The sequence below is a fragment of the Egretta garzetta genome, unplaced genomic scaffold (genome assembly GCF_000687185.1).
Source record: "Egretta garzetta isolate BGI_Z169 unplaced genomic scaffold, ASM68718v1 scaffold51, whole genome shotgun sequence".
Taxonomy (NCBI): Eukaryota; Metazoa; Chordata; class Aves; order Pelecaniformes; family Ardeidae; genus Egretta; species Egretta garzetta.
In genome coordinates, this window is record NW_009258549.1 from 5,744,281 (window position 1) to 5,762,293 (window position 18,013).

General features: G+C 46.1%; 1 protein-coding gene across 1 annotated transcript in view; it reads left to right on the plus strand.

The window, feature by feature from the left end:
* Positions 1 to 17,198, plus strand: part of GRIN2B (glutamate ionotropic receptor NMDA type subunit 2B) — a 168,705-nt gene extending 151,507 nt beyond the window's left edge. Inside the window, exons 9-12 of the mRNA XM_035903230.1 lie at positions 9,074 to 9,234; positions 11,287 to 11,474; positions 13,223 to 13,461; positions 15,291 to 17,198. Of these exons, the coding sequence (XP_035759123.1) occupies positions 9,074 to 9,234; positions 11,287 to 11,474; positions 13,223 to 13,461; positions 15,291 to 17,198 (2,496 nt within the window). The remainder of the gene's footprint in view (positions 1 to 9,073; positions 9,235 to 11,286; positions 11,475 to 13,222; positions 13,462 to 15,290) is intronic.
* Positions 17,199 to 18,013: the final 815 nt, after the last annotated feature.

The window sequence follows — 18,013 nt, forward strand, 5'->3', positions numbered from 1 at the left end:
CCCCCCCCGGCTCTTTCATTGCTTATGGCTAGCGACTGTGACATTTGCAGTTATATGTACGTACATATACTTGATAAATATTTGGCAGGTTGTATCTTCCCAGGCACTTTTACTTCACCTGGTGGAAAGGAGCCCTGCTTCTCCCAGGCCTGTGGCTATTCAAGGTCAAGCTTCCCCTGAGTCTTGGTGGCTGAGCTGGCTTGTTTGCTTCAGGTGTACCTCCTCCGGTGCCCCAGGAATCCCAGGGGAGTGATAGGGCTTTCATTCCCCTGCTGTCACCCACCTGCAGATGGGTGGCAGCTTTCTGCAGAAGGCTAAAGGAAGGAATTACCTCCCACCTCTGGGATAGTGCTGGGATGCCCCAGCTGCCCTGCCTCGGGGGCCTTGCTTTTTGCTTTTGCCTCCCTGCCTGCAGAAGTGCTTAAGAAATTGCACTAATGTGATGAGGCTAGGCTTTTCTAATTACTTGGATGAAAATTCTGGCCCCAGTGAAGGCTTTGGGATGTTTGCCAGACTTGTGCAGGATTTCACGCTACTGCCCAGTGGTTGGTGCCCACATACAAGGTGCTGAAGCAGGTTGGCTACTATTAGTGCTCAGAAGATAGGAGGCTTTGATCTGCCTTTTTTAGTGAAAATAGATGAAAAATTTATTTGCTCCCCCACCAAACTACATCCCCTAAATTTCTCAGAGTGTTTCATAATTTGTTAACTAGCTGTCTCATGTGCAAACAAAGCAGATTTCAAACACCTCTGTACTTAGCTGCCACCTCTCCTCTCAAGGTCTTTTTCATCAGTTAATTTTCTCCCTCTGAATGAACATCTACACTTCTAATGATATTAACATGAGCGCACTAACTGGCATCTTTCTGCCTCACTAATTTCTGTTTTGTGCTTGCCTGGGATTATTCAGTAGGTGCCTTTTGCCTTATTGTGTTTAGCTTCCAGGGAAGCTGACTTCCAAGGATGGAATACATGGCATGATTTGATGTTGGGCTAAACAGGTGATCTCCATCCTCTACATGCATGCAAGCAAGAGTTAAGATCCCATAACTCACTTAATTGCAAGAGACATGACTGTGCTCATCTGATACCACACCTACTAATATTAGGGCTGTGCAAGGATCTTTCACGTCTGACTAGTGAAGCTCAGTGATTCCACTACAGATGTTGTTCTCTGGTCAACCTTGAGAGAAATCTAACTGTGCAACTGACTCGAAGCCTATAGCCTGCCAGATGTGTCCTGAGAAAGTTTTAAAGCCTTAGTGTTAACCTTTTGGGTCCTGGAGAAGCCACACAATGTCTGCATAATGCTCACATGCTTGGCAGGCCCAGAAGACACCTGGTTTGTTGTTGGTGGGTGGACTCTGTCCACATGTGATGGTCTGATCCTGGAGTGGCCCCACAGGCCTGGTGTATCTGTAATGCCTGGGTCAGCAGAAAGGCAGTGTGGTCCCAGCATGCTCATGTAGGTCTGTCTATGGAAGAAGTGGGACCCCTGAAATGCCATCTGTTTGGGGCGACGCTGCGCTGCCCAAGGCTTGCAGTCTTCTGCTCTGGGCAGAAGCAGCACAGAGCAGGTCTGCACATAGCAGTCCAGCTTGCAGAAAGGCTGCACAGCCCTACTGTGTGCATTGCTCTGGCAATAACTGCATGTGATGGCGGCTTCTTCCACCAATTGGATCTCTGCTTTCAATTCAGTTATTTGACAAGGGCAACTATTTTTAAAGTTGCTATATTTGAACTCCTTTCTTTTGCTTTCACCTGCCCCCCCTCACCTCTGCATTGTCCCTGGGTTGCTCCGTTCCCTTTCCTGACCCACATGTGTCCCTATTTCACCATGAGGCATTCATTTTTCTTCTTGTTTGTGGGTCTGAGCCACCCTACATCTTCCTTTAAAAGTGACTTCAATCTAATTCTTTGCCAACTTTTCTGCTGTCGGCTGTGCTAACTGATAACTCCTTTCTCAGACTTATCTAGAGGAATTCATGGGTGAAAGCACTATGCAAAGCGAGACCAGAGAATTTGAAACATCACTGGGTATTGAATAATGAGATAAACCACAAAGTCAAAGTCTGAGGGAGCACAAGGTGTTTTTATGCCCTCCCAAAGCTGACTTATATTGAATTTGATGCTGTTCATTCCTTTTTTTGTTTTGTTTATAAATCAAGACATGTATTATTTGACTGGTGAAGACAAGAAACTGGGGTTTTGCCACTGCTAGGGTTTTTCTGTGACTGGGCCCAACCATCAGGAAGTGTTGATGTGGTGACTGGATTCTGAGCTGTGAGTAGTCCCAGCCTCTGCTGAGGAGGTGGAGGGTGATATTTGTGAGGGATGGCAGCAGAAGAGAGGAAATCAGAGCTAGGGTAAAAGGAGGATCTGCAGTCACTTGGAAATGGTTGTGAGTTCTACCTTGGGAGTAAAAAATGTCTGTAATGTCAAAGCTAGGTGACTGTGCAGAGGGGAGAGGGATGCTTTAGGAATGAAGCTTGAGAAGTATCTGTACAAGAGATTCATGACTAACAGGGGAATGAGCAGTACAGCCTCTTTAGTCTGCTCTCCTCGCAGATTGTTGTACCAGTGCTATGATTTAGGTTTGCAGTATGATTTTCTCCCTACGCTGTTGGGCTGGCACACCTCTAGCTGGGGTGCTGTAGTAGCAATGTAGAAGTGCCCTGCACCAACACACCAACAGAGCAGGCTCCACACTGGGAGTCTGTAGAGCATTTCCTCTACCAGGACGGGTGATGGGGCACAGTTGTGTGGGTGTGCCTATGTGCACGATGAAGCTGGATAAAGAAAAGAATACAGTAAAAGCCCTGAAGATGGTGCTGGCAATGATGATTGACATGCCAGAAGCAAGCTGGTCACCACCTGAATGTAAATCAGGACAGAGTTACAGCTTTGAAGAACTTGCAAGCTGCAGATGAGAAGACTAAAGGACAGCGGAAGAATGATATAACATAGAGAGGCACTAAAGAGGGTAAAAATGGGCGTTAACTCTCACCAGCAATGCTTTTATTTTCTTGCTGTGGCTTTTTTAGTGTAATGTTCTGTTAGCATCTTGGCATCCTGACCAGATTGTTCTTGGTACAATGGAGGTGAAGAGCGTGTCCACGAATCAAATGCAAGTCAAGGAAAGACCTACTGGATACAGCCAGAGGACAGCAGCAAGAATGGCTGAAGATGTAGATAATACAGCTTGCAAAGAAAGACTGAGGAAACTGGGCCCCTTTAGCCCCAGTGCAAGAACATGGAGAAGAAACAGCTCAATGGTCTTCAAAAGCACAAAATGCACCTTCAGAGAAGAAGAGACTATTCTGATTTCCCTGTCCATGGTGAAGATAACAGAAAATATTGCAGTTGGATTGCAGCAGGAAGGCTTTAGTTCAGATACTTGGAAGAACTTTCTAATAGTAAAGCCCTGGCATAGGTTGTTCAGGGAATGGGGGAGTCTTCAGCACCAGCCATCTTCCACAGAAGGCTGAATGAAGATCTGTCAGGAACAGTGATGTCTAGTAGAGACCCACCAGAGAGAGAGGGGCAGAGCAGACTTCTTATCTGGGCCAGGTCCAGATTTGTGATTCTGTGGCATTGTTCATGGTGCAGCTTGGGGGACAAAAATGACATATTTTGGGGGTATGAAAAGGACAAGCCTCCTCACTTTGAGAGTCATCCATTAGCTGTGAAGGAGATCATTTCATGGCTGAAACAGAGAATACAGAAGCAAGGCAACTAGGGCAAGACATACTGCTGTGGAATGCGTAGTCTATCAAGACTTAAGTGTGGGCATAGAGCTACCTTGGAACTAGACCTGACAACCACTGACCCACCCTTTAATTTTTAACAAGTTCTGGATGAAGCTCCTGTGCAAACAGCCTGACCGGGTTCTCGGGCAATGAAGAAAAGTGCAAGCTGACTGCAGTGACGTGCAGCTGAACCAGGGCAAGAGGGAGCAATCAAGGCTGTTTGGGGCAATGCAGAGAGGTTGTGCTAAAATTATGCACTTGAGCATGGACGTTGTTTTTCTGCTCTGTTGTCTAAATCTTACATTGCAGCTCACTAATAAATGCCATCTTTTTTAGAGATATTTGGCCTGCGCTACAACAGACATCTGCTGGTTGTATGGCTGCCAAAAGAGCGACCAGAGTGCTGCTTATAGGTGCCTGCACAAAAGGTTGTGACTGATGCCCTGATGGGCAAGTTCAAGAGTGTTGGGCACTTTGGGCTGTCTGCTACCCGCAGCAGCTGGCTCCCTGTAATTTTGGTGGGAGAAGCTGTCCTGAGGGCCAAATGGTCCAGTGGCTAGATTCAGTGGTGCAAATGTAGATGTTTAGAGTCGATTTGGGTGCACCGGAGTATCCAAAATACCCTCATGTGGCTGGCAAATCTGACAAAGGGGCTATGAGAGACCTGCTCCCAGGGTGAAATTCACTGAGGCATCTCAACTTGGCACGCAGCACTTGGGCAAATGAACTGAACCCAGAGTATCTAACATGGGCTCAGGAGCTCTTTTAGACTTGCAGCTAACAGAGAAGCAGAACCTGGAGACCTTATTTTGGTGGGTCAGAGCTGTGGATCTTCCTGTGGTAGAAAATTTAATCGGGGGGTCTGGGCCTTACAAAGTGAAAGGAGCCCTCCCAGAGAAGCTGTGTAAGGGTAAGGCATTACAGACATGAATGCACACACGCTCACACCAAGCTTTGCCAGCTCATTATGTTATCCAGCAGGGGATTATTTTTTTTTTAAAGCAGTGTAAAAGTAGATCGACTGATAAAAAAGAGCCTTTTTGTTGTGAGAGCTTGCTGAGTTTGGGAAACTGCTTTCAATGCTATTGGCAAACACTTTACAGTGTAAACAGGGCCTACATCAGGCAGATAAATAAGTGCAGATGCGCTTTTCTGTAGGAACCATTTGGTGATAGACAATATATTGAAAAAAAAAAAAAATTTCTCATCAAATTAATTGTGGCCAATTAGACATAACCCCTTCCCCTCATCCCTGAATCCCCTCCAGTCACGGCTGCCTGAATGGGAAGAGCTCCTATCACCTGTTTCATTATGCAGATTGATATTCGAACAGCTGAGAACAATGCTGCTTTCTGCACGGCACGGCTCCAAATTGCTAATGAAACAGCTCTGCCAGACAAGTCACTTAAACCCGCTCTCGCTGCTGCTGCTGACAGCTCTCATGGCGAGTTGGGGGGGGGGAGCAGGAAAGGGGCTCTCCGCTCTGAATGTGCTAATAGCCCCCAGCCTGTGTGTTTATCGCTCTCCAGAGCAAGAAGATTTCTGCTCTCTGACTCTGAGAGGTTACTTTCCCAAAGCTGTGGTCTGATTTGGACTTAATGCTCCTTGATTTCAATTTGCGGAGTGAAGGGTTGAGGAGGCGGGCAGCCGTCGGGCTCTGAACACGGGCGCCTCATGTCCCAAAGCCACCCCAGCCCTTCAGGCACGCTTGGTGTCTGCTTCCCACCCCCATCTCTAGCATCCACCTCCCACCCACATTTGATGTGAAGCCAGTTCCGCCAGGGATTTCTCTCATGGGTGAGAGCGTGGCGCATCACCTTGGGGACAAGGGGAGCATCTCATGACCAAGGCCCCATGGTAAGCCAGCAGGAGGCTGCAGGTGGGGTACGCCTCTGCCCCCGGGCTCTTTGGGTGCAGGGCTGCAGCCGAGCCCTGAGAGTTCCCTCCCAGGTGGTCACTCCCGGAGGTAGGTAGAGCTGGGCAGCGGGACAGGGCTCCTGCTGTAGGGAAGTGTGAGGTGGGTTTTCTACGAGTGCAGATCCTGTACAGCCCTGTTTGCCGCTCCCTGTGACTCTCTGCATCTGGGTGTGCTCAGCAACCAGCACAGTTTCTTATCTTCCCTTTCCCTGTTATCTCCTCATTTTTTTGCCAGAGCCTCACAGGGCTCCTCTCTGCAGAAACCTGGGGTAGAGCAGTTGTGACTTAGGGCTCTGGAAGGAGAGACATTTACATGAAATGATGGGAGAGCGCTCTCATTAATCTAAATTCTGACCCTTTCTGTCAATATCTGCAGTTAATTCCTTTGTCGATATTTACTGAGGCATTGAGATTACCTCTGCACAGGCTGCCTCCATGTAATGGCCCCTGCGTTGTGTCTCAGCTCCTGTCTCATATCTCTCAGACCCCTTCTAGATCAGCCTGCCAAAATGCCTGGCTTCCCTGGGGCTGACTCTTCTGATCCAGGCCCACTATCCCAGCCCTTGGGAGAAGCCAAACAAGTGGCTTTCCTTACTGAACACTTCGACAAGTGTCAATTAACTTTCCTTCTGGATCTTCTCTGGTTCCTCCACACAAGTTCCTCCACTGTGTTGCCAGGAGAGGACACAGTCCTTCCCCATCTGTCCCATACATTTTCTGGGAAGGCTTGTATGTCTTCTTGCTCCTCCAGTATGAGCTGTGTGGGGCAGAAGTAAGCTCAGAAAGATGCAGCAGTTTTGGGCTCTGGAGACCTCTTTGGAGATCCCTCCACCCCTGGACTGAGCTGTGCCCACCTACTAAAGATTTCTGGTGTGGGTCCCATATGGATCCTTTCAGGCTCTTTCCTGTCTCATCGTCCACCAGGCTATGGTTGAAGTGTGTGTGCATGTGGGTGCATGGAGAATAATTTGCATTTGCAGATCTGTTATGACTGAGGAATGAGCAGGGGGTAAGGGATGGTGAGTGAATGCACAGTATGGGGTTTTGTAGAAGCCATCATCCTGGCTTCCTTCTCTAGAAACATGCTTTTCCAGTTGCCGAAACCAGGCATTTAAGATGAATGTTTTAATTTATTTACTGATTGCCCAGGAGGTTAAAAATTAAATATGGAGCCTTTCACTTCTGGCTGCTAAGCTGGGCACTGCAACCCACAGGGGGATCAAAGGTTAGTTCAGAGGTGGGATTGTTTCCCTTATCACAGCCCTGCCTGACTCTATAATCCTTCTTACTCCAGTTCATAGACACAATGATGGAAGCAGACAAAACCAGAGATTGTGTCACTGGGAATGGAGGGTGGAGACATAAAATGGACATTGGATGGAGCCTCTTTTTCTCTTAATGCTCTTTGGGCCCAGAGAGAGGCTGTCAGAGCTGCTGACCCACCAAAGGTCATGCTGAAGCTGAGACCACACCAATGTTGGTCAGGCCTGCCTGCTGCTTGCCCTGATGACTTTGTTGGAGGGCTCTGTGGGGTTGGGGGGTGCCTCATCTGCCCCTAGACTTCATTCTGCAGCCTCTGGGGAAGCAAGCTGCCCACTTTGCAAACTCCTGTCTAGCATGTCAGGGGAGAGACTGTGTTCCTTTGTGCCTGGTATGGCAATGCCTTTCTTGTGATGGGTCCCCTCAGCTGCTGTTATAAGCAGCTTGGTAAAAAAGAATAATTTTAGCAGGCTGCAGTGATTTTTCTCCCATGAAAGTTTGCTTTCATTACACAGGTTTTGATAGCTATGAGTTTGTCTTTGTCCCTAGGGCGTGGGACAAGGTTCTAAGAGCCACCTTACGGCCTGATTTATGCTATGTGAAACCTTTTTTTTTGTTTTGGTGGTGTGCCAACCTGTGTTTCAAAAAACAGCCCTGATGTTTTCTACTGGCTAAAAGCAGTAGAATCATAGAATCATAGAATGTTTAGGGTTGGAAGGGACCACTAGTGGTCATCTAGTCCAACCCCCCTGCAGTAGGACATGTGTTCTCTCTCACACACGTGTGCTCATACAAGTCAGCCCATCTCTCCATCCAAACTGGAGAGATGATTACTTGCACAGCCAGATGAGTTGACTGGTACACAGAAACGGGTGAAGGGAACAGTGCGTTCACCTACCTACAGACACAGCTCCTGGTTGCCCTTACTGCTGAGATGTTGTGAATGAGATTCACTGCTTTAGTGTCTTTGGCCTCCTCAGCTGAGTTGACCAGGCTCCAAACTGGCTTTGGGCAGAACTCAAGAACAAGGCTCACCTGCATGTTTTCTAAGCTATAGCTATAGACCCTAGCCAGATTTCCACTATAGAAGGTGGCAGTACATGACTGCATGTATTTCGTGTACCAGGTGAAGTGTTGCTGTTAAATGGGTTTGGTCTGACTGTTAGCGTGTTCTTAGCATGCTTCTCAGGATCATCCAAATATACAGTCGCAGTTGGAAGTCAAGAATTAGCACCAGACAAGCTACTTCTTGATATACCAAGAAAGGAGGGGGCTTCCCTCCATCTAACCTACCTTTACATCTTTTCCTTTACTGCTTATTCAGTTCCTGGCTTGCAATTCTGTGCTCCTTCCCGTCTGCTGCTTCTAGGGGTTTTAAGCAGTCTTGATAATTGACAGTCTAAATTTTACTGCTCATAAAACCCCAGAGAGCATTGATTATGACTTGAGTTAAGCAAGTGGCATATAAAATCGCACAGCCTTGCAGCCGTAGGGGAATGTTATGATGAATGTATTTCTTGGGAGCAGCAAAAGGTTTGGAGTATTCTGCCAGCTCTGTTCTGGGCATCAAATGTTACTGGTGACTTGCAACCACTAATAGCATTTCATTTGGGATATTTGCCCAAAAGTTTGAAAGCTGATCATTCGTTTGGTGAAGTGGGTGTGAGGTGTTCTGAGAGGCATCTCTCCTCATTAATTGCTTTTCTACTTCAGTTAGAATCAGGAAGTGCAAAGGCATCCACAGAGCTGAAAAAGATATTTAAAAAATAAATGACACTTTGTGGATAAAATGCACATAGATTTTATTGAAAATCTTTCCTTGACTTTGTTCTAAAGCCACTGTTACCTTTTCCCTTTCCTTTTTCCTTTTATCTGACCTCCTTTTAATCTTTGATCACTGGCTATTTTATGCACTTAATCCAGAGTGGACAAAAAGACCAGGTTGCTCAGATTCACTTCTTGGTTCTTAGGCCCTACTAGGAGATGTTTGTGTTTGAAAACAGTGAAATATAATATATTCTCGGTAATGGTTTCCACCTGATAGTAAAACGAAATCAGAAATACCTTCCAAGGAGAGTGTGTTCTCCCATTCAGCTGACTGCTTCTTGCGGAAAGACTGTAAGAAATATTTTTTTCTGTCTCTCCAGTTCCAGAAACCCAATGACTTTTCACCCCCTTTCCGCTTCGGGACGGTTCCCAATGGCAGCACAGAGAGGAACATTCGCAACAACTACCCTGAAATGCACAGCTACATGGTGAAGTTCAATCAGAGGGGGGTGGATGATGCACTGTTCTCACTGAAGACTGGGTGAGGCTTTCTTCTTCCATGCCTACTCACCACAGTAACCTGAATTCCTTGCATGCTTGTCTGGAATATTTTTTTTTGTGGGAAATCTGGAAAATGAGCCTCTATTATCATTCCATGGTTAAAAGTATAGCAAGATCACACACAACACAGAAGAATAATTTTGTGGTTCTCTTAGCCAGGTTTTTCTACTGACATCTGTCTAAGAGTTTTGGGGTTTACTGTGTTTATAAGACTATTTGAAAAAAAAAAAAAAAGGATCTTCTGTACACTTGTGTATGTTAGCCATGTGTATATTAGTCCCGAAGACCTTGCTTCGTGAAGATGTTTTGTGCTGATGGGCCCTTATGCATACACAGGAAAAGCTCACAGACCTCTCTGGACAAAGTTTTTTTCAGAACATTTATATTGTCATCTGGGAATTCCTTTGTTTCCCCTCCTTTTGTGTATAAAAGATTATGTTAATCAGGAAGCTGAAACAACCCTTGTCAGACTAATCCCAGCTGTGTATCACTAGCTACTGTAGTGTAATGGAAGGTGTGCTTGAAGCAAATAGTTTGGAAGTAGCCCTTCTCTCTGGAATATTTTAGTATCAAGGGCTGAATAAAATATTGTTTGAATAATAAGGAAGTACATAAAATGGGAGCATTTCCTTGAGTAATTTGGGAAATGTGGGAAAAATCGTTAGCAAAAAGTATGTTTGGACAGCTCATTCTATATTAATAGCGGTGAATCTGCAAAGGAGCTAACCAAAACCCCCATTTTGCAAGCCTTTGTCCTTTATAATTAAAGACCTCCTCCCAGAGCTGACCTTTTTGGTTGTCAGAGCCCAGCCCCAGTGAAAAAAAATATTCTTGATTACACTCGTGTTGTACTCTTATGAGAAAGTTCATTCCAAAGCACGAATGAAGATGTTCAGCCAATTTAATTACTAGATTGACTGAATATTCCTAAACCTGTTTGCCAGGTTCAGAGGCACACAGCCCGTTATAAATGATTGTACCATTGTTGGATGCCATCCTGGGAAGGTACATTTGCCAGGATAGTCATCATCCAGGAAATAAATATGCTCTGTCCTGGAAATATATGGATGAAATAGAGCTCATCACTTGCGGTAGATGTCATCCTGGCTTCATATCCACCCTTGGACAGACTTCCCCACAGATACGCACTTGAACTGAGATAGTCACCGTACTGGAAATATATGTGCAGGAGGTGGATTGAAAAGATAGTGTGGGTTGGGAATGTGCAAGGTGGAAGGTCTTTGGTCTTTTATCAGAAAGTGCTTAATTTCAGATCTAATGGGAGGATTTACTCATTGGCTGTCTTTGGTTATGTGGAAGATGCAGCCCCCTGATGTGCTGTCTATCCAGCCCAGCCCACAATGGGGATTTCTCTGTGTTGAAACAGATTTTTTCTTGTGGTTTTCAGCTAAGCACTCTTTATCAAAGTGCTACTCAGCATGGTAAACCGTCAAGCTGCTATTGTGGCACTCTTGACATTCATAAAGATCCAGTAGTGCTTTTCACAGTAACTGAGGGGTTAAACATGATGTCCTGACTATATTTAATTTGAAAAAATCACATTTCGCTCGGCTAAGTCATGCCGGCAGTTTGAATCAGAGATGATCTTTTCCTTACTCCAACCCCAACTTTGCTATCTAATATTGATACATTTTATAAAGCATTTAAGGTTCCTTTGAGATGAAAAGGCAGCAGAGAAATATAAGCTATTCTTAGGACTATAGATCCTCTTAACTGGCTCTTCATTCATATTTATCTTGCAATATGTTTGTATTCCAAATTTTCTTTCAGATAAGAAATGATGATTATCAGAGTCAGAAAGAAATAGGCAGTCCTCATTTATAATCTAGTTTCACCTGTAATGGGTTCTAGGCTCAGATTTTAGTTAACTTGGATGAAGGTGAAGATGCAACCTATTGTAGTCTGTCTGAAAGAGGCTCATTTCTGCCTTAATTCCCTGCAGACACCTTTGAACTCTTACAGATTCTCTCTTTTCTGTACTATACCCCTCTTGTTTCTTGCACCTGTGCAGGAAGTTGGATGCTTTCATTTATGATGCAGCAGTGCTAAACTACATGGCTGGCAGAGATGAAGGCTGCAAGCTGGTGACAATTGGGAGTGGGAAAGTGTTTGCCTCCACTGGCTATGGCATTGCCATCCAAAAGGACTCAGGCTGGAAGCGCCAGGTTGATCTTGCCATTCTACAGCTTTTTGGAGATGGTAAGTGACAAGAAAAAGGAGTTGAAGTTTTCCTAAGAAACACCACGTTTTTCACGTAAGAAATAGAAGTTCACAGCTCTGGTGGTTCAGATTTGGGTCGAGAACAGGAAACTATTAACGAGAGTTTGTTAGAGGCATGACACCAAAAATGTGAGGATGTCACTTGTTTTATGTTGTTGATGCAGGGTAGCAGGATCATCAAAAGCAATGTCAAAAGCTCTAAAGGTTTCATAGAACCGGCTCAGATGTGTGTTTGAAAAATATCTTGTGCGAAGGATGTCTTGTAAAAACAAGATTTCTGTGGTGAACTTTTCACTACCTTTGAGGTTTCACCATGAGCAAACCCACTGATTACACTGGACTTTCTGTTGTCATACTGTGCTTTATAGTTCTAGACAGGATCAAGCCATATAGAGTTTACAGAATAAGAAGATAAATATTTCCAGATGAAAGAGTTAACTCAGATTTTCCAAAACTTAAAAAAAGACCAAGGAGGACTTGAGACTCAGAAGCATATTTTTGAGTGAGTTTTTAATCAGAATGTTATAGTTACCTAATTCATCTCATCCTTTACAGAGAGATTACTATTATTAAAAAAATTATTTGTGGGATAAGGAATTCCTTCTTAGAAAATATTTTCCTGGCTTTCCCTTTCCATTCCATATTACATCTTGCTGTGTCCTTTTTTGAATAAATAAAATTCCCACGTTATTTTATTTGTAACTATTTATTTTTTTCTGAGATCTGAAAATAACCTATGGTATAATAAATATGGAAAGAACACAGCTCTGATACACTTCAGCAGAAAATTGGCCACCTGATGGATAGGGTGTTCTGTCTCCTAAACAGCCTAATATGTATGATTTCAGAAAAAGATGTAAGTTCTCCATAAAGCTTTAAAGACTGTGCTATGGCGCCACATAAATATACGGATTTTTTTCCTCCTGTCACTGGACTGGAGGTTGAAAATGTGAAAAACTAACTTTCCTAACAGCATGAAAAGAATTGCTAACCTGCAAAATTAGTTTGTTTCTGAATGTCTCAGTACGTGTGTGTTAGTGTTTCTCTCCCCCACCATAATGGGAGTAAGTGGGGTATGAAATTAGACTACAGAACATTTGTTCCTAGCTGATACAAATTAGTAATATTTTTGATTGGTCAATGGGCTTGGAAGTGTTGACTTTGGACAAAATTGAAGGGAAGAAAAACAGGTAAAAATGCACAAATATTTTTGGGAACATTGCACCTAGTTTTAATGAGCTATGGATATGATGGGAACAAATTAAAATCAGGCATTTTGATTTAAATTTTGAGCTGGAAAGGTACAATGTTTTCACTTAGAAGTGATTAATTTTTGTCTACCAGTATCAGTCACTGATTTTTCCCTTCATTGATCTAATATGAAAGTGGAAGTTTGTGAGGCCAGGTCTTCCGTCATCTGGTGGACAACTTTTTCAGGATCTTACTGCAGACATTTGGCAAATGTGATAGCTGTGTCCTGTGGTACAACTTGTTGTGCCTAACCTCTGGCTGTGGAAACATCCTGTTGCCTTTCCTGTGACAAATTGCACCTGCCCCTATCAGAAGGGCAGTCAGGATATTTCATGGATGTAACAGATGTGAAAAAAGAGCATGGCCACTGGAAATGACCTTAGATCAGCTTCTTGCTTTCATTCTGCTCCAGCTTGAGCTCTTTAGCCATTGCAGGGCTGGCTAACCTGTGTCTTTCCTTCTCTCTGTCTTTCTAGGGGAGATGGAGGAGCTGGAAGCGCTGTGGCTCACTGGCATTTGCCACAATGAGAAGAATGAGGTTATGAGCAGCCAGCTGGATATAGATAACATGGCAGGTGTCTTCTACATGCTGGGAGCAGCCATGGCCCTCAGTCTGATCACCTTCATCTGTGAGCATCTCTTCTACTGGCAATTCCGCCACTGCTTCATGGGAGTCTGCTCTGGCAAGCCCGGTGTGGTCTTCTCCATCAGCAGGGTGAGTGTCATTAGCTAGCAGAGAGGAACAGAGGATTTATTCAGACAGTCCTAGGTACTGGAGATGTGCAAATCCACCAAGAGTGTCTAACACACAGGTGGCATAGAGTGGTGGTCTGCAGGATAAAGGCTGGCATCTTTTCACCATTAATATTGAAAGAGCATCTAATGTTTTTCTGTGACATTTCTGGTCTTTGCTGGATTATGGTCATGGAAATGGAAATTTCACATGGAAGTGAAAATACATTATAAAGAGGAGTTAACTGTAACTGTCTGCTTCTCCAAAGTGCATTGTGAGGAGGCCAGATTTGGGGACAATGAATCAAATAATAGTGGGTAACATGATTAGAAATTCAGGAGTTTTTCACTGTCATATTACAGCTGTTCAGCTGGCCTTATGTTAACTAGAAGTGTGCTATCATGGACAATCAGAAGTCCCTAACCAAAAGCCATGCTCTAAACCATGCAGAAATCCTTCCAGAGAGGATGACCACATGAGTTTAGCAATTGCCATATGCAAATCTGCCTTCAGGTATAATGTTTACATGTAAAGCGGACTCTAGTCATTTCTGAGTCGTCTTTCCGCTATTAGTGTAGCTAGTAGTGTCCCATTTGGAGATTTTTTTTCTTCCTTCAAGCCACTGGTCCCTTCTTCTGATCCATTCTGAAGTGAGGTCAAGTCTTGGCATTTTTGACCTCAGTGTCTGATGTAACAGAATTAACTTTGATTGTGCAAAGAGTATCTAATTGCTACAAAACATGTTGAGGAGAAATGACAAAGCTTTTTGAATGCAGGGGTACAGTCTCTCTTCTATATTGTTAGTATCTAACCTGGTTTAGTCTGGAGATGATGTGTGGGATTGTCTCATTCTGAGGTTATCTGTTAGATCTGGGTCAGGTTGGTGAAAAGTCTGAAAAGTGTTAATCATCTGCTAGCTGCTGAGAAACCATGGTAACATGATGTGATGGTGTCCATTTCACAATTTACATTAATCAGCAGGCACCATTTGGCAGGCCAGGGAATAAATGAGCCCCTTTCCTTCTACTCCTAGGGGTGGGTAGCCCTTGCAAGCAGTCTGTGTTACGGATGAAATGAGCTAGTGAGGAATGTGGAGGAATGAGGCATTTCTGCTGTCTGATCTGAGGTTGAATAGAGGACTTTTGCTTTCAGGGATGTCAATTTGGAGCCTGTTATCACTGTTAAATTTAACAGAATGCAATTAAAAATTCTATTGTACTTCACTCAACCAGATGCAAAAGACCTAAATACCTATTCGGCAGCCCTGCTCATTCTCTGCTTCCTTTTCTAATCTGTACTGGTGATTTATGTAGCTAAGTTTATGACAAATGAAGCTGTTCCCTTTTTAAGATAGGTCCTGTCTTGTTGATTCACTAATGTCCAGATGAATTTCAAGGGCCAAAACAGACTTTCTTCCTCTCATCCACACAGAATCATTTGTCTTGATGCTTTTGTTCCCAAGGATATTATTTTCCCCATTTGCAATTCCATGTTACACCTACTAGATTTGAGTAACTGTTACAGAGGCAAGCAGGTATTACTGCATCCTGCAGATATGACGTGAAGCAAAGCAGAGGAAGAGGAATGGAGGGGAAGGAAAAAATGTGAGGGCAAGGAAGAGGGGCAGAACAGCAATGGTTGGTAGAGCAGACCTGATTTCATTCGATTTGATTATGCTTCATGATGGAAGGCTGACAGGCCTTGCTGTCCTACAGGAACACGTTGTTGCTGCACAGGGTGCTTCCCAGTCCAGGTGTCCTTTTGTGTATTCTTTGCAGGACCACTCACCTTCCTGCTTTCTCACATTTCAGGGTATCTACAGCTGCATCCATGGCGTGGCCATTGAGGAACGCCAATCAGCAATGAACTCCCCCACGGCGACTATGAACAACACCCATTCCAACATCCTCCGCCTGCTTCGGACAGCCAAGAACATGGCCAACCTGTCAGGGGTCAATGGCTCACCACAGAGTGCCCTGGACTTTATCCGCCGCGAGTCTTCGGTCTACGATATCTCCGAGCACCGCCGCAGCTTCACCCACTCAGACTGCAAGTCCTACAACAACCCGCCCTGTGAGGAGAACCTCTTTAGTGACTATATTAGTGAGGTGGAAAGGACCTTTGGCAACCTCCAGCTGAAGGACAGCAATGTGTATCAGGACCACTACCACCACCACCACCGCCCCCACAGCATTGGCAGCACCAGCTCCATCGATGGGCTCTACGACTGTGACAACCCGCCCTTCAATGCCCAGTCACGGTCCATCGGGAAGAAGCCCTTGGACCTGGGCTTACCCCCTGCCAAGCACAGCCAGCTGGGCGACCTTTACGGCAAGTTCTCCTTCAAGAGTGACCGCTATGGGGGCAGCGGGGCCCATGATGACCTGATCCGCTCAGACGTCTCCGACATTTCCACTCACACGGTCACCTATGGCAACATCGAGGGCAATGCAGCCAAGCGGCGGAAGCAGCAGTACAAGGACAGCCTGAAGAAGCGCCCAGCCTCTGCCAAGTCCCGGCGGGAGTTTGACGAGATAGAGCTGGCCTACCGCCGGCGCCCGCCCCGCTCGCCCGACCACAAGCGCTACTTCAGGGACAAGGAAGGGCTACGGGACTTCTACCTGGACCAGTTTCGGGCCAAGGAGAACTCGCCGCACTGGGAACATGTGGACCTGACGGATATCTACAAAGAGCGGGGAGATGAGTTTAAGCGTGACACGGGAGGAGGAGGGGGTGGATCCTGCACCAACAGGGCCCACCACAAGCATGGCTCGGGCGAGTTTGGCGGAGCCAACGAGCACAAGCATGGCGTTGTGAGTGGGGTCCCGGCACCCTGGGAGAAGAACCTGACCAACCTCGACTGGGAGGACCGACCCGGGGCTAATTTCTGCCGCGGTTGCCCTTCTAAGGTGCACAACTACACACCCTCGGTGGTGGGGCAGAACTCCACCCGCCAGGCCTGCATCCGCTGCGAGGCCTGCAAGAAAGCGGGCAACCTGTACGACATCAGTGAGGACAACTCACTCCAAGAGCTGGACCAGCCACCTGCCCCCGTGCCCGTGGCCACCAGCGCCACCTCCTCCTCCAAATATCCTCAGAGCCCTTCCAATTCTGCCTCCAAGGTGCAGAAGAAGAACCGCAACAAGCTCCGCCGGCAGCACTCCTACGACACCTTTGTGGACCTGCAGAAGGATGACTCGGCCCTGGCCCCCCGCAGCGTCAGCCTCAAGGACAAGGGCCGCTTTTTGGAGGGGAGCCCCTACGCCCACATGTTTGAGATGCCAGCCAGTGAGACCACCTTTGCCAACAACAAGTCCTCAGTGCCCGCCACCAGCTACCACCACCACAACAACCCCGGCAGCAGCGGGGGCTACATGCTCAGCAAGTCGCTCTACCCCGACCGGGTCACCCAAAACCCTTTCATCCCCACTTTTGGGGATGACCAATGCTTGCTCCACGGCAGCAAATCTTATTTCTTCAGGCAGCCTGTGGTGGCAGGAGGGCCCAAAGCCAGGCCAGACTTCCGAGCCATCGTCACCACCAACAAGCCGGTGGTCTCAGCCCTTCATGGGGCTGTGCCAGCCCGTTTCCAGAAGGACATCTGTATAGGGAACCAGTCCAACCCCTGTGTGCCTAACAACAAAAACCCCAGGGCTTTCAATGGCTCCAGCAACGGGCATGTTTATGAGAAACTCTCCAGTATTGAGTCTGACGTTTGAGTGAGAGGGGAAGAGCGCGGGGAGGGACTGGGGGTGTATGTGGAGCGTGGGAGGGTGGGGTGGGATCAATCCCATCGGCTACTCTCCTGGGTCATCCTTAGTTTGTGGGATACTGGAGTTCCGAGTAGTGCAGCACTGGTGACAAGTGCCACCTCTTTGGTTTCCCCTCTTCCTCCTCCTCTTTCCCATCCCTCCCCTTTTATCTCTTTTTCCATCTTCTTGCTCCTCCCATTCTCCTCCATTCCTGGCCATTGCACTTTACAGTGACGTCGGAGTTGGATATCCTCACTCGTGATTTCAGGAAGCGGAGAAAAAGGCAGGGAAGGGGTGGGCTGAGGGGGAGTGGCAGTGACTCTAGCGTTTCACTTTTGCTGGCTCCCGGCAGAGAAAGGCATGTACAAACACGCACACACGTGTGTGTGGCAGGAGGAGACAGCAGAAGCAGCGTAATGAACATGCAGGAAAACATGCTGGCTCAGGCAACTCTTCCTAAAACTGCCTAGAAAAGAGTAGCGTTTGAAGACGTGGAGAAAGTGAAGGGGGAATAACATGACTAACTTGATGATGCACTTATATGTTAGCTATACTGAGGTTCTCGTTACAATATTTTGTGAAGACTATGGGGGTTTAGGGCTGAAATATATATATATATTTGCGTATATGCTGAGAAATTTTACGCTAAAATTTTGAATTGTCTGATGGGGAGTGCGGGGGGCGGGAGAGAAGGCTTGTGTGCAGGTCTGGCCAGTGGTTTCACTATGGCTATGACAGCCGTTGAATCTGTGGCAGACCAGTGGGAGAGATGGAAAGGAAGT